We start from the raw sequence: 14,693 nt of genomic DNA, 5'->3' as shown, positions 1-14,693 counted from the left end.
TGTCTGTGTGATCCATGGGGAGGGTCTCTGACCTGTTGTGTGGGGGTCTCTCACATGTGAGGTCTTTGGGTCTTGGGTGGGATTCTTAAAGCTGTGGGTTCTATGGGTTTGTTTGGGGGGGGGGGGTCTTTGGGTAGTGTCCCTCAGCTGTCTCTCCCGTATTGTTGTCTTTGAGCTGTGAGTTGATCACCCTCCTCCCCCTGTGTGATGTGCGCAGCTCTGGAGCTGTAGAAGACATGATGTCAGGCAGCTGCTCCGATCAGTCAGCCTGGAGAATCTGCAGGGATCTGAGCAGATGGAAGCTGCAGCCCCCTCCTCTGCCAAATCTGCCACCCCCTGCCCGGCGGCTGAGACTGGAGAATGAGCGAGCAGGAGAAGGTGGAGCAGAACTATGGGGGGTCTCCTGCACAGGTGGAGCGGAACTATGGGGGATCTCCTGCACAGGTGGAGCAGAACTATGGGGGGTCTCCTGCACAGGTGGAGCAGAACTATGGGGGGTCTCCTGCACAGGTGGAGCAGAACTATGGGGGGTCTCCTGCACAGGTGGAGCAGAACTATGGGGGACCTCCTGCACAGGTGGAGCGGAACTATGGGGGGTCTCCTGCACAGGTGGAGCTGAACTATGGGGGGTCTCCTGCACAGGTGGAGCAGAACTATGGGGGGTCTCCTGCACAGGTGGAGCTGAACTATGGGGGACCTCCTGCACAGGTGGAGCGGAACTATGGGGGATCTCCTGCACAGGTGGAGCTGAACTATGGGGGACCTCCTGCACAGGTGGAGCAGAACTATGGGGGGTCTCCTGCACAGGTGGAGCTGAACTATGGGGGATCTCCTGCACAGGTGGAGCAGAACTATGGGGGGTCTCCTGCACAGGTGGAGCAGAACTATGGGGGGTCTCCTGCACAGGTGGAGCAGAACTATGGGGGGTCTCCTGCACAGGTGGAGCAGAACTATGGGGGATCTCCTGCACAGGTGGAGCGGAACTATGGGGGGTCTCCTGCACAGGTGGAGCGGAACTATGGGGGGTCTCCTGCACAGGTGGAGCAGAACTATGGGGGGTCTCCTGCACAGGTGGAGCAGAACTATGGGGGGTCTCCTGCACAGGTGGAGCAGAACTATGGGGGGTCTCCTGCACAGGTGGAGCAGAACTATGGGGGGTCTCCTGCACAGGTGGAGCAGAACTATGGGGGGTCTCCTGCACAGGTGGAGCAGAACTATGGGGGGTCTCCTGCACAGGTGGAGCAGAACTATGGGGGGTCTCCTGCACAGGTGGAGCAGAACTATGGGGGGTCTCCTGCACAGGTGGAGCAGAACTATGGGGGATCTCCTGCACAGGTGGAGCAGAACTATGGGGGACCTCCTGCACAGGTGGAGCGGAACTATGGGGGGTCTCCTGCACAGGTGGAGCGGAACTATGGGGGATCTCCTGCACAGGTGGAGCAGAACTATGGGGGATCTCCTGCACAGGTGGAGCAGAACTATGGGGGACCTCCTGCACAGGTGGAGCAGAACTATGGGGGATCTCCTGCACAGGTGGAGCAGAACTATGGGGGATCTCCTGCACAGGTGGAGCGGAACTATGGGGTGTCTCCTGCACAGGTGGAGCGGAACTATGGGGGGTCTCCTGCACAGGTGGAGCAGAACTATGGGGGATCTCCTGCACAGGTGGAGCGGAACTATGGGGGGTCTCCTGCACAGGTGGAGCAGAACTATGGGGGACCTCCTGCACAGGTGGAGCAGAACTGTGGGGGACCTCCTGCACAGGTGGAGCAGAACTATGGGGGGTCTCCTGCACAGGTGGAGCAGAACTATGGGGGGTCTCCTGCACAGGTGGAGCAGAACTATGGGGGATCTCCTGCACAGGTGGAGCGGAACTATGGGGGGTCTCCTGCACAGGTGGAGCAGAACTATGGGGGGTCTCCTGCACAGGTGGAGCAGAACTGTGGGGGACCTCCTGCACAGGTGGAGCAGAACTATGGGGGGTCTCCTGCACAGGTGGAGCAGAACTATGGGGGATCTCCTGCACAGGTGGAGCGGAACTATGGGGGGTCTCCTGCACAGGTGGAGGGGAACTATGGGGGGTCTCCTGCACAGGTGGAGCGGAACTATGGGGGATCTCCTGCACAGGTGGAGCGGAACTATGGGGGACCTCCTGCACAGGTGGAGCAGAACTGTGGGGGACCTCCTGCACAGGTGGAGCAGAACTATGGGGGGTCTCCTGCACAGGTGGAGCAGAACTATGGGGGGTCTCCTGCACAGGTGGAGCAGAACTATGGGGGGTCTCCTGCACAGGTGGAGCGGAACTACGAGGGAACTTCTGCAATTGTCAGTAGTCCACAAGTGGAGCAGAACTGCAAAGCTTCCAACTATTCCCTTCGGCTGGTCCCTTTCTCAAAAGCGTGGAATACAATGCAAGAACACAATGGTCCCAAGTGCCCCCCGGCAGTGTCCTGTTGCCCTCCACCAAAAGATCATTGCCCCTCAGCATTGGTCAGTTGCCCCTCAGCATTGGTCAGTTGCCCCTCAGCATTGGTCAGCTGCCCCTCAGCAGTGCCCGGTTGCCCCTCAGCATTGGTCGGTTGCCCCTCAGCAATGGTCAGTTGCCCCTCAGCAGTGCCCGGTTGCCCCTCAGCAATGGTCGGTTGCCCCTCAGCAGTGCCCGGCTGCTCTGAGGCAGAGAACATTGAAGTTTTGGAGTCTGTGGATGTTGCACCTGTGGAAGCTGTAAGTCGTATTTTCTTCTTTTTAATCGGATGTTCTGACTTGGAGGCTAAATAAAGCTACAGGGGGAGGGGGTAGTTACATAATAGTGTGTACTCCTCCCCCTACATATACACACAGGAGACCCCCATACACTGCCCGACACCTCATATACACACAGGAGACCCACACACACTGCCCGACACCTCATATACACACAGGAGACCCCCGCACACTGCCCGACACCTCATATACACACAGGAGACCCCCGTACACTGCCCAACACCTCATATACACACAGGAGACCCCCGCACACTGCCCGACACCTCATATACACACAGGAGACCCCCGTACACTGCCAGACACCTCATATACACACAGGAGACCCCCGCACACTGCCCGACACCTCATATACACACAGGAGACCCCCGTACACTGCCCGGCACCTCATATACACACAGGAGACCCCCGCACACTGCCAGACACCTCATATACACACAGGAGACCCCCGCACACTGCCCGACACCTCATATACACACAGGAGACCCCCGTACACTGCCCGACACCTCATATACACACAGGAGACCCCCGCACACTGCCCGACACCTCATATACACACAGGAGACCCCCACACACTGCCCGACACCTCATATACACACAGGAGACCCCCGCACACTGCCCGGCACCGCATATACACACAGGAGACCCACACACACTGCCCGACACCTCATATACACACAGGAGACCCCCGTACACTGCCCGGCACCTCATATACACACAGGAGACCCCCGCTCACTGCCCGACACCTCATATACACACAGGAGACCCCCGTACACTGCCCGACACCTCATATACACACAGGAGACCCCCGCACACTGCCCGACACCTCATATACACACAGGAGACCCACACACACTGCCCGACACCTCATATACACACAGGAGACCCCCGCACACTGCCCGACACCTCATATACACACAGGAGACCCCCGTACACTGCCAGACACCTCATATACACACAGGAGACCCCCACACACTGCCCGACACCTCAAATACACACAGGAGACCCCCGTACACTGCCAGACACCTCATATACACACAGGAGACCCCCGTACACTGCCGGACACCTCATATACACACAGGAGACCCCCGCACACTGCCCGACACCTCATATACACACAGGAGACCCCCACACACTGCCCGACACCTCATATACACACAGGAGACCCCCGCACACTGCCCGACACCTCATATACACACAGGAGACCCACACACACTGCCAGACACCTCATATACACACAGGAGACCCCCGTACACTGCCCGACACCTCATATACACACAGGAGACCCCCGTACACTGCCAGACACCTCATATACACACAGGAGACCCCCGCACACTGCCCGACACCTCATATACACACAGGAGACCCCCGCACACTGCCCGACACCTCATATACACACAGGAGACCCCCGCACACTGCCCGACACCTCATATACACACAGGAGACCCCCGCACACTGCCCAACACCTCATATACACACAGGAGACCCCCATACACTGCCAGACACCTCATATACACACAGGAGACCCCCGCACACTGCCCGACACCTCATATACACACAGGAGACCCCCGCACACTGCCAGACACCTCATATACACACAGGAGACCCCCGTACACTGCCCGACACCTCATATACACACAGGAGACCCCCGCACACTGCCCGACACCTCATATACACACAGGAGACCCCCGTACACTGCCAGACACCTCATATACACACAGGAGACCCCCGCACACTGCCCGACACCTCATATACACACAGGAGACCCCCGCACACTGCCAGACACCTCATATACACACAGGAGACCCCCATACACTGCCCGACACCTCATATACACACAGGAGACCCCCGTACACTGCCCGGCACCTCATATACACACAGGAGACCCCCGCTCACTGCCCGACACCTCATATACACACAGGAGACCCACACACACTGCCCGACACCTCATATACACACAGGAGACCCCCGTACACTGCCAGACACCTCATATACACACAGGAGACCCCCGCACACTGCCAGACACCTCATATACACACAGGAGACCCCCGCACACTGCCGGACACCTCATATACACACAGGAGACCCCCGCACACTGCCCGACACCTCATATACACACAGGAGACCCCCACACACTGCCCGACACCTCATATACACACAGGAGACCCCCGCACACTGCCCGACACCTCATATACACACAGGAGACCCCCGTACACTGCCAGACACCTCATATACACACAGAAGACCCCCGTACACTGCCCGACACCTCATATACACACAGGAGACCCCCGCACACTGCCCGACACCTCATATACACACAGGAGACCCCCGCACACTGCCCGACACCTCATATACACACAGGAGACCCCCGCACACTGCCCGACACCTCATATACACACAGGAGACCCCCGTACACTGCCCGGCACCTCATATACACACAGGAGACCCCCGCACACTGCCCGACACCTCATATACACACAGGAGACCCCCGTACACTGCCCGGCACCTCATATACACACAGGAGACCCCCGTACACTGCCCGACACCTCATATACACACAGGAGACCCCCGTACACTGCCAGACACCTCATATACACACAGAAGACCCCCGTACACTGCCCGACACCTCATATACACACAGGAGACCCCCGCACACTGCCGGACACCTCATATACACACAGGAGACCCCCGTACACTGCCCGACACCTCATATACACACAGGAGACCCCCGCACACTGCCGGACACCTCATATACACACAGGAGACCCCCGTACACTGCCAGACACCTCATATACACACAGAAGACCCCCGCTCACTGCCCGACACCTCATATACACACAGGAGACCCACACACACTGCCCGACACCTCATATACACACAGGAGACCCCCGTACACTGCCAGACACCTCATATACACACAGGAGACCCCCGTACACTGCCAGACACCTCATATACACACAGAAGACCCCCGTACACTGCCAGACACCTCATATACACACAGGAGACCCCCGTACACTGCCCGGCACCTCATATACACACAGGAGACCCCCGCACACTGCCCGACACCTCATATACACACAGGAGACCCCCGTACACTGCCCGACACCTCATATACACACAGGAGACCCCCCGCACACTGCCAGACACCTCATATACACACAGGAGACCCCCGCACACTGCCCGACACCTCATATACACACAGGAGACCCCCGCACACTGCCAGACACCTCATATACACACAGGAGACCCCCGTACACTGCCAGACACCTCATATACACACAGGAGACCCCCGTACACTGCCCGATACCTCATATACACACAGGAGACCCCCGTACACTGCCAGACACCTCATATACACACAGGAGACCCCCGCACACTGCCCGACACCTCATATACACACAGGAGACCCCCGTACACTGCCCGACACCTCATATACACACAGGAGACCCCCGCACACTGCCCGACACCTCATATACACACAGGAGACCCCCACACACTGCCCGACACCTCATATACACACAGGAGACCCCCGCACACTGCCCGGCACCGCATATACACACAGGAGACCCACACACACTGCCCGACACCTCATATACACACAGGAGACCCCCGTACACTGCCCGGCACCTCATATACACACAGGAGACCCCCGCTCACTGCCCGACACCTCATATACACACAGGAGACCCCCGTACACTGCCCGACACCTCATATACACACAGGAGACCCCCGCACACTGCCCGACACCTCATATACACACAGGAGACCCACACACACTGCCCGACACCTCATATACACACAGGAGACCCCCGCACACTGCCCGACACCTCATATACACACAGGAGACCCCCGTACACTGCCAGACACCTCATATACACACAGGAGACCCCCACACACTGCCCGACACCTCATATACACACAGGAGACCCCCGTACACTGCCAGACACCTCATATACACACAGGAGACCCCCGTACACTGCCGGACACCTCATATACACACAGGAGACCCCCGCACACTGCCCGACACCTCATATACACACAGGAGACCCCCACACACTGCCCGACACCTCATATACACACAGGAGACCCCCGCACACTGCCCGACACCTCATATACACACAGGAGACACCCGTACACTGCCCGGCACCTCATATACACACAGGAGACCCCCGCTCACTGCCCGACACCTCATATACACACAGGAGACCCACACACACTGCCCGACACCTCATATACACACAGGAGACCCCCGTACACTGCCAGACACCTCATATACACACAGGAGACCCCCGTACACTGCCAGACACCTCATATACACACAGAAGACCCCCGTACACTGCCCGACACCTCATATACACACAGGAGACCCCCGCACACTGCCCGACACCTCATATACACACAGGAGACCCCCGCACACTGCCCGACACCTCATATACACACAGGAGACCCCCGCACACTGCCCGACACCTCATATACACACAGGAGACCCCCGTACACTGCCCGGCACCTCATATACACACAGGAGACCCCCGTACACTGCCCGACACCTCATATACACACAGGAGACCCCCGTACACTGCCCGGCACCTCATATACACACAGGAGACCCCCGTACACTGCCCGACACCTCATATACACACAGGAGACCCCCGTACACTGCCAGACACCTCATATACACACAGAAGACCCCCGTACACTGCCCGACACCTCATATACACACAGGAGACCCCCGCACACTGCCGGACACCTCATATACACACAGGAGACCCCCGTACACTGCCCGACACCTCATATACACACAGGAGACCCCCGCACACTGCCGGACACCTCATATACACACAGGAGACCCCCGTACACTGCCAGACACCTCATATACACACAGAAGACCCCCGCTCACTGCCCGACACCTCATATACACACAGGAGACCCACACACACTGCCCGACACCTCATATACACACAGGAGACCCCCGTACACTGCCAGACACCTCATATACACACAGGAGACCCCCGTACACTGCCAGACACCTCATATACACACAGAAGACCCCCGTACACTGCCCGACACCTCATATACACACAGGAGACCCCCGTACACTGCCAGACACCTCATATACACACAGGAGACCCCCGCACACTGCCCGATACCTCATATACACACAGGAGACCCCCGCACACTGCCCGACACCTCATATACACACAGGAGACCCCCGCACACTGCCCGACACCTCATATACACACAGGAGACCCCCGCACACTGCCCGACACCTCATATACACACAGGAGACCCCCGCACACTGCCCGACACCTCATATACACACAGGAGACCCCCGCACACTGCCCGACACCTCATATACACACAGGAGACCCCCGTACACTGCCCGACACCTCATATACACACAGGAGACCCCCGTACACTGCCAGACACCTCATATACACACAGGAGACCCCCCGCACACTGCCCGACACCTCATATACACACAGGAGACCCCCGCACACTGCCCGACACCTCATATACACACAGGAGACCCCCGTACACTGCCCGGCACCTCATATACACACAGGAGACCCCCGCACACTGCCCGACACCTCATATACACACAGGAGACCCCCGTACACTGCCCGGCACCTCATATACACACAGGAGACCCCCGCACACTGCCCGACACCTCATATACACACAGGAGACCCCCGCACACTGCCCGACACCTCATATACACACAGGAGACCCCCGTACACTGCCCGACACCTCATATACACACAGGAGACCCCCACACACTGCCCGACACCTCATATACACACAGGAGACCCCCGTACACTGCCCGACACCTCATATACACACAGGAGACACCCGTACACTGCCCGACACCTCATATACACACAGGAGACCCCCGCACACTGCCAGACACCTCATATACACACAGGAGACCCCCGCACACTGCCCGACACCTCATATACACACAGGAGACCCCCGTACACTGCCCGACACCTCATATACACACAGGAGACCCCCGTACACTGCCCGACACCTCATATACACACAGGAGACCCCCGTACACTGCCCGACACCTCATATACACACAGGAGACCCCCGCACACTGCCCGACACCTCATATACACACAGGAGACCCCCGCACACTGCCCGACACCTCATATACACACAGGAGACCCCCGTACACTGCCAGACACCTCATATACACACAGGAGACCCCCCGCACACTGCCCGACACCTCATATACACACAGGAGACCCCCGCACACTGCCCGACACCTCATATACACACAGGAGACCCCCGCACACTGCCCGACACCTCATATACACACAGGAGACCCCCGTACACTGCCCGACACCTCATATACACACAGGAGACCCCCGTACACTGCCCGACACCTCATATACACACAGGAGACCCCCGTACACTGCCCGACACCTCATATACACACAGGAGACCCCCGTACACTGCCAGACACCTCATATACACACAGGAGACCCCCGCACACTGCCCGACACCTCATATACACACAGGAGACCCCCGTACACTGCCAGACACCTCATATACACACAGGAGACCCCCGCACACTGCCAGACACCTCATATACACACAGGAGACCCCCGTACACTGCCAGACACCTCATATACACACAGGAGACCCCCGTACACTGCCCGACACCTCATATACACACAGGAGACCCCCGCACACTGCCCGACACCTCATATACACACAGGAGACCCCCACACACTGCCGGACACCTCATATACACACAGGAGACCCCCGCTCACTGCCCGACACCTCATATACACACAGGAGACCCCCGTACACTGCCCGACACCTCATATACACACAGGAGACCCCCGTACACTGCCCGGCACCTCATATACACACAGGAGACCCCCGCTCACTGCCCGACACCTCATATACACACAGGAGACCCTGCACACTGTCCGACACCTCATATACACACAGGAGACCCCCGCTCACTGCCAGACACCTCATATACACACAGGAGACCCCCGCACACTGCCCGACACCTCATATACACACAGGAGACCCCCGTACACTGCCCGACACCTCATATACACACAGGAGACCCCCGCACACTGCCAGACACCTCATATACACACAGGAGACCCCCGCACACTGCCCGACACCTCATATACACACAGGAGACCCCCGTACACTGCCCGACACCTCATATACACACAGGAGACCCCCGCACACAGCCCGACACCTCATATACACACAGGAGACCCCCGTACACTGCCCGACACCTCATATACACACAGGAGACCCCCGTACACTGCCCGGCACCTCATATACACACAGGAGACCCCCGTACACTGCCCGACACCTCATATACACACAGGAGACCCCCACACACTGCCCGACACCTCATATACACACAGGAGACCCCCGCACACTGCCCGACACCTCATATACACACAAGAGACCCCCGCACACTGCCAGACACCTCATATACACACAGGAGACCCCCGCACACTGCCCGACACCTCATATACACACAAGAGACCCCGCACACTGCCCGACACCTCATATACACACAGGAGACCCCCACACACTGCCGGACACCTCATATACACACAGGAGACCCCCGCACACTGCCAGACACCTCATATACACACAGGAGACCCCCGTACACTGCCCGACACCTCATATACACACAGGAGACCCCCGCACACTGCCCGACACCTCATATACACACAGGAGACCCCCACACACTGCCGGACACCTCATATACACACAGGAGACCCCCGCACACTGCCAGACACCTCATATACACACAGGAGACCCCCGTACACTGCCCGACACCTCATATACACACAGGAGACCCCCGCACACTGCCCGACACCTCATATACACACAGGAGACCCCCGTACACTGCCCGACACCTCATATACACACAGGAGACCCCCGCACACTGCCCGACACCTCATATACACACAAGAGACCCCCGCACACTGCCAGACACCTCATATACACACAGGAGACCCCCGCACACTGCCCGACACCTCATATACACACAGGAGACCCCCGCACACTGCCCGACACCTCATATACACACAGGAGACCCCCGCACACTGCCCGACACCTCATATACACACAGGAGACCCCCGCACACTGCCAGACACCTCATATACACACAGGAGACCCCCGTACACTGCCCGACACCTCATATACACACAGGAGACCCCCGCACACTGCCAGACACCTCATATACACACAGGAGACCCCCGTACACTGCCCGACACCTCATATACACACAGGAGACCCCCGCACACTGCCAGACACCTCATATACACACAGGAGACCCCCGCACACTGCCCGGCACCTCATATACACACAGGAGACCCCCGCACACTGCCCGACACCTCATATACACACAGGAGACCCCCGCACACTGCCCGACACCTCATATACACACAGGAGACCCCCGTACACTGCCAGACACCTCATATACACACAGGAGACCCCCGTACACTGCCGGACACCTCATATACACACAGGAGACCCCCGTACACTGCCGGACACCTCATATACACACAGGAGACCCCCGTACACTGCCCGACACCTCATATACACACAGGAGACCCCCGTACACTGCCCGATACCTCATATACACACAGGAGACCCCCGCACACTGCCCGACACCTCATATACACACAAGAGACCCCCGCACACTGCCCGACACCTCATATACACACAGGAGACCCCCGCACACTGCCCGACACCTCATATACACACAGGAGACCCCCGTACACTGCCCGACACCTCATATACACACAGGAGACCCCCGCACACTGCCCGACACCTCATATACACACAGGAGACCCCCGTACACTGCCCGACACCTCATATACACACAGGAGACCCCCGTACACTGCCCGGCACCTCATATACACACAGGAGACCCCCGTACACTGCCCGACACCTCATATACACACAGGAGACCCCCGCACACTGCCCGACACCTCATATACACACAGGAGACCCCCGCACACTGCCAGACACCTCATATACACACAGGAGACCCCCACACACTGCCCGACACCTCATATACACACAAGAGACCCCCACACACTGCCGGACACCTCATATACACACAGGAGACCCCCGCACACTGCCCGACACCTCATATACACACAGGAGACCCCCGCACACTGCCCGACACCTCATATACACACAGGAGACCCCAACACACTGCCAGACACCTCATATACACACAGGAGACCCCCGCACACTGCCCGACACCTCATATACACACAGGAGACCCCCGCACACTGCCCGACACCTCATATACACACAGGAGACCCCCGTACACTGCCCGACACCTCATATACACACAGGAGACCCCCCGCACACTGCCAGACACCTCATATACACACAGGAGACCCCCGTACACTGCCCGATACCTCATATACACACAGGAGACCCCCGTACACTGCCCGACACCTCATATACACACAGGAGACCCCCGCACACTGCCCGACACCTCATATACACACAGGAGACCCCCGCACACTGCCCGACACCTCATATACACACAGGAGACCCCCACACACTGCCGGACACCTCATATACACACAGGAGACCCCCATACACTGCCCGACACCTCATATACACACAGGAGACCCCCGCACACTGCCCGACACCTCATATACACACAGGAGACCCCCACACACTGCCGGACACCTCATATACACACAGGAGACCCCCGCACACTGCCAGACACCTCATATACACACAGGAGACCCCCGCACACTGCCGGACACCTCATATACACACAGGAGACCCCCGTACACTGCCCGACACCTCATATACACACAGGAGACCCCCGTACACTGCCAGACACCTCATATACACACAGGAGACCCCCGCACACTGCCAGACACCTCATATACACACAGGAGACCCCCGTACACTGCCCGACACCTCATATACACACAGGAGACCCCCGCACACTGCCCGACACCTCATATACACACAGGAGACCCCCGTACACTGCCGGACACCTCATATACACACAGGAGACCCCCGCACACTGCCCGACACCTCATATACACACAGGAGACCCCCGCACACTGCCCGACACCTCATATACACACAGGAGACCCCCGTACACTGCCAGACACCTCATATACACACAGGAGACCCCCGTACACTGCCTGACACCTCATATACACACAGGAGACCCCCGTACACTGCCAGACACCTCATATACACACAGGAGACCCCCACACACTGCCAGACACCTCATATACACACAGGAGACCCCCGCACACTGCCCGACACCTCATATACACACAGGAGACCCCCGCACACTGCCAGACACCTCATATACACACAGGAGACCCCCGCACACTGCCCGACACCTCATATACACACAGGAGACCCCCGCACACTGCCCGACACCTCATATACACACAGGAGACCCCCGTACACTGCCCGACACCTCATATACACACAGGAGACCCCCGTACACTGCCCAACACCTCATATACACACAGGAGACCCCCGTACACTGCCCGACACCTCATATACACACAGGAGACCCCCGCACACTGCCCGATACCTCATATACACACAGGAGACCCCCGCACACTGCCCGACACCTCATATACACACAGGAGACCCCCGCACACTGCCCGACACCTCATATACACACAGGAGACCCCCGCACACTGCCCGACACCTCATATACACACAGGAGACCCCCGCACACTGCCCGACACCTCACATACACACAGGAGACCCCCGTACACTGCCCGACACCTCATATACACACAGGAGACCCCCATACACTGCCCGACACCTCATATACACACAGGAGACCCTGCACACTGTCCGACACCTCATATACACACAGGAGACCCCCGCTCACTGCCAGACACCTCATATACACACAGGAGACCCCCGTACACTGCCTGACACCTCATATACACACAGGAGACCCCCGTACACTGCCCGACACCTCATATACACACAGGAGACCCCCGTACACTGCCCGACACCTCATATACACACAGGAGACCCCCGCACACTGCCCGACACCTCATATACACACAAGAGACCCCCGCACACTGCCAGACACCTCATATACACACAGGAGACCCCCGCACACTGCCCGACACCTCATATACACACAGGAGACCCCCGCACACTGCCCGACACCTCATATACACACAGGAGACCCCCGCACACTGCCCGACACCTCATATACACACAGGAGACCCCCGCACACTGCCAGACACCTCATATACACACAGGAGACCCCCGTACACTGCCCGACACCTCATATACACACAGGAGACCCCCGCACACTGCCAGACACCTCATATACACACAGGAGACCCCCGTACACTGCCCGACACCTCATATACACACAGGAGACCCCCGCACACTGCCAGACACCTCATATACACACAGGAGACCCCCGCACACTGCCCGGCACCTCATATACACACAGGAGACCCCCGCACACTGCCCGACACCTCATATACACACAGGAGACCCCCGCACACTGCCCGACACCTCATATACACACAGGAGACCCCCGTACACTGCCAGACACCTCATATACACACAGGAGACCCCCGTACACTGCCGGACACCTCATATACACACAGGAGACCCCCGTACACTGCCGGACACCTCATATACACACAGGAGACCCCCGCACACTGCCCGACACCTCATATACACACAGGAGACCCCCGCACACTGCCGGACACCTCATATACACACAGGAGACCCCCACACACTGCCCGACACCTCATATACACACAAGAGACCCCCACACACTGCCGGACACCTCATATACACACAGGAGACCCCCGCACACTGCCCGACACCTCATATACACACAGGAGACCCCCGCACACTGCCCGACACCTCATATACACACAGGAGACCCCAAC

At 58.2% G+C, this 14,693-nt stretch overlaps 1 protein-coding gene across 4 annotated transcripts in view; it reads left to right on the top strand.

Moving 5' to 3' along the window:
* The first annotated feature begins 205 nt into the window (after positions 1-205).
* RHBDL3 (rhomboid like 3) overlaps positions 206-14,693 on the top strand; it is a 65,646-nt gene continuing 51,158 nt past the window's right edge. The window contains exon 1 of one of the 4 annotated variants that reach the window (XM_072131906.1): positions 206-378. In XM_072131906.1, the coding sequence (XP_071988007.1) occupies positions 361-378 (18 nt within the window). In that variant the 5' untranslated portion in view covers positions 206-360. Of the gene's footprint in view, positions 412-2,062; positions 2,725-14,693 lie in introns of those variants that run through there. The other 3 variants (XM_072131905.1, XM_072131903.1, XM_072131902.1) reach the window with 3 other exon arrangements.

Source organism: Engystomops pustulosus, unplaced genomic scaffold, assembly GCF_040894005.1.
Source record: "Engystomops pustulosus unplaced genomic scaffold, aEngPut4.maternal MAT_SCAFFOLD_173, whole genome shotgun sequence".
Taxonomy (NCBI): domain Eukaryota; kingdom Metazoa; phylum Chordata; class Amphibia; order Anura; family Leptodactylidae; genus Engystomops; species Engystomops pustulosus.
Note: the sequence above shows the minus strand (reverse complement) of the source record. Positions and strands in the feature narration are given on the sequence as shown.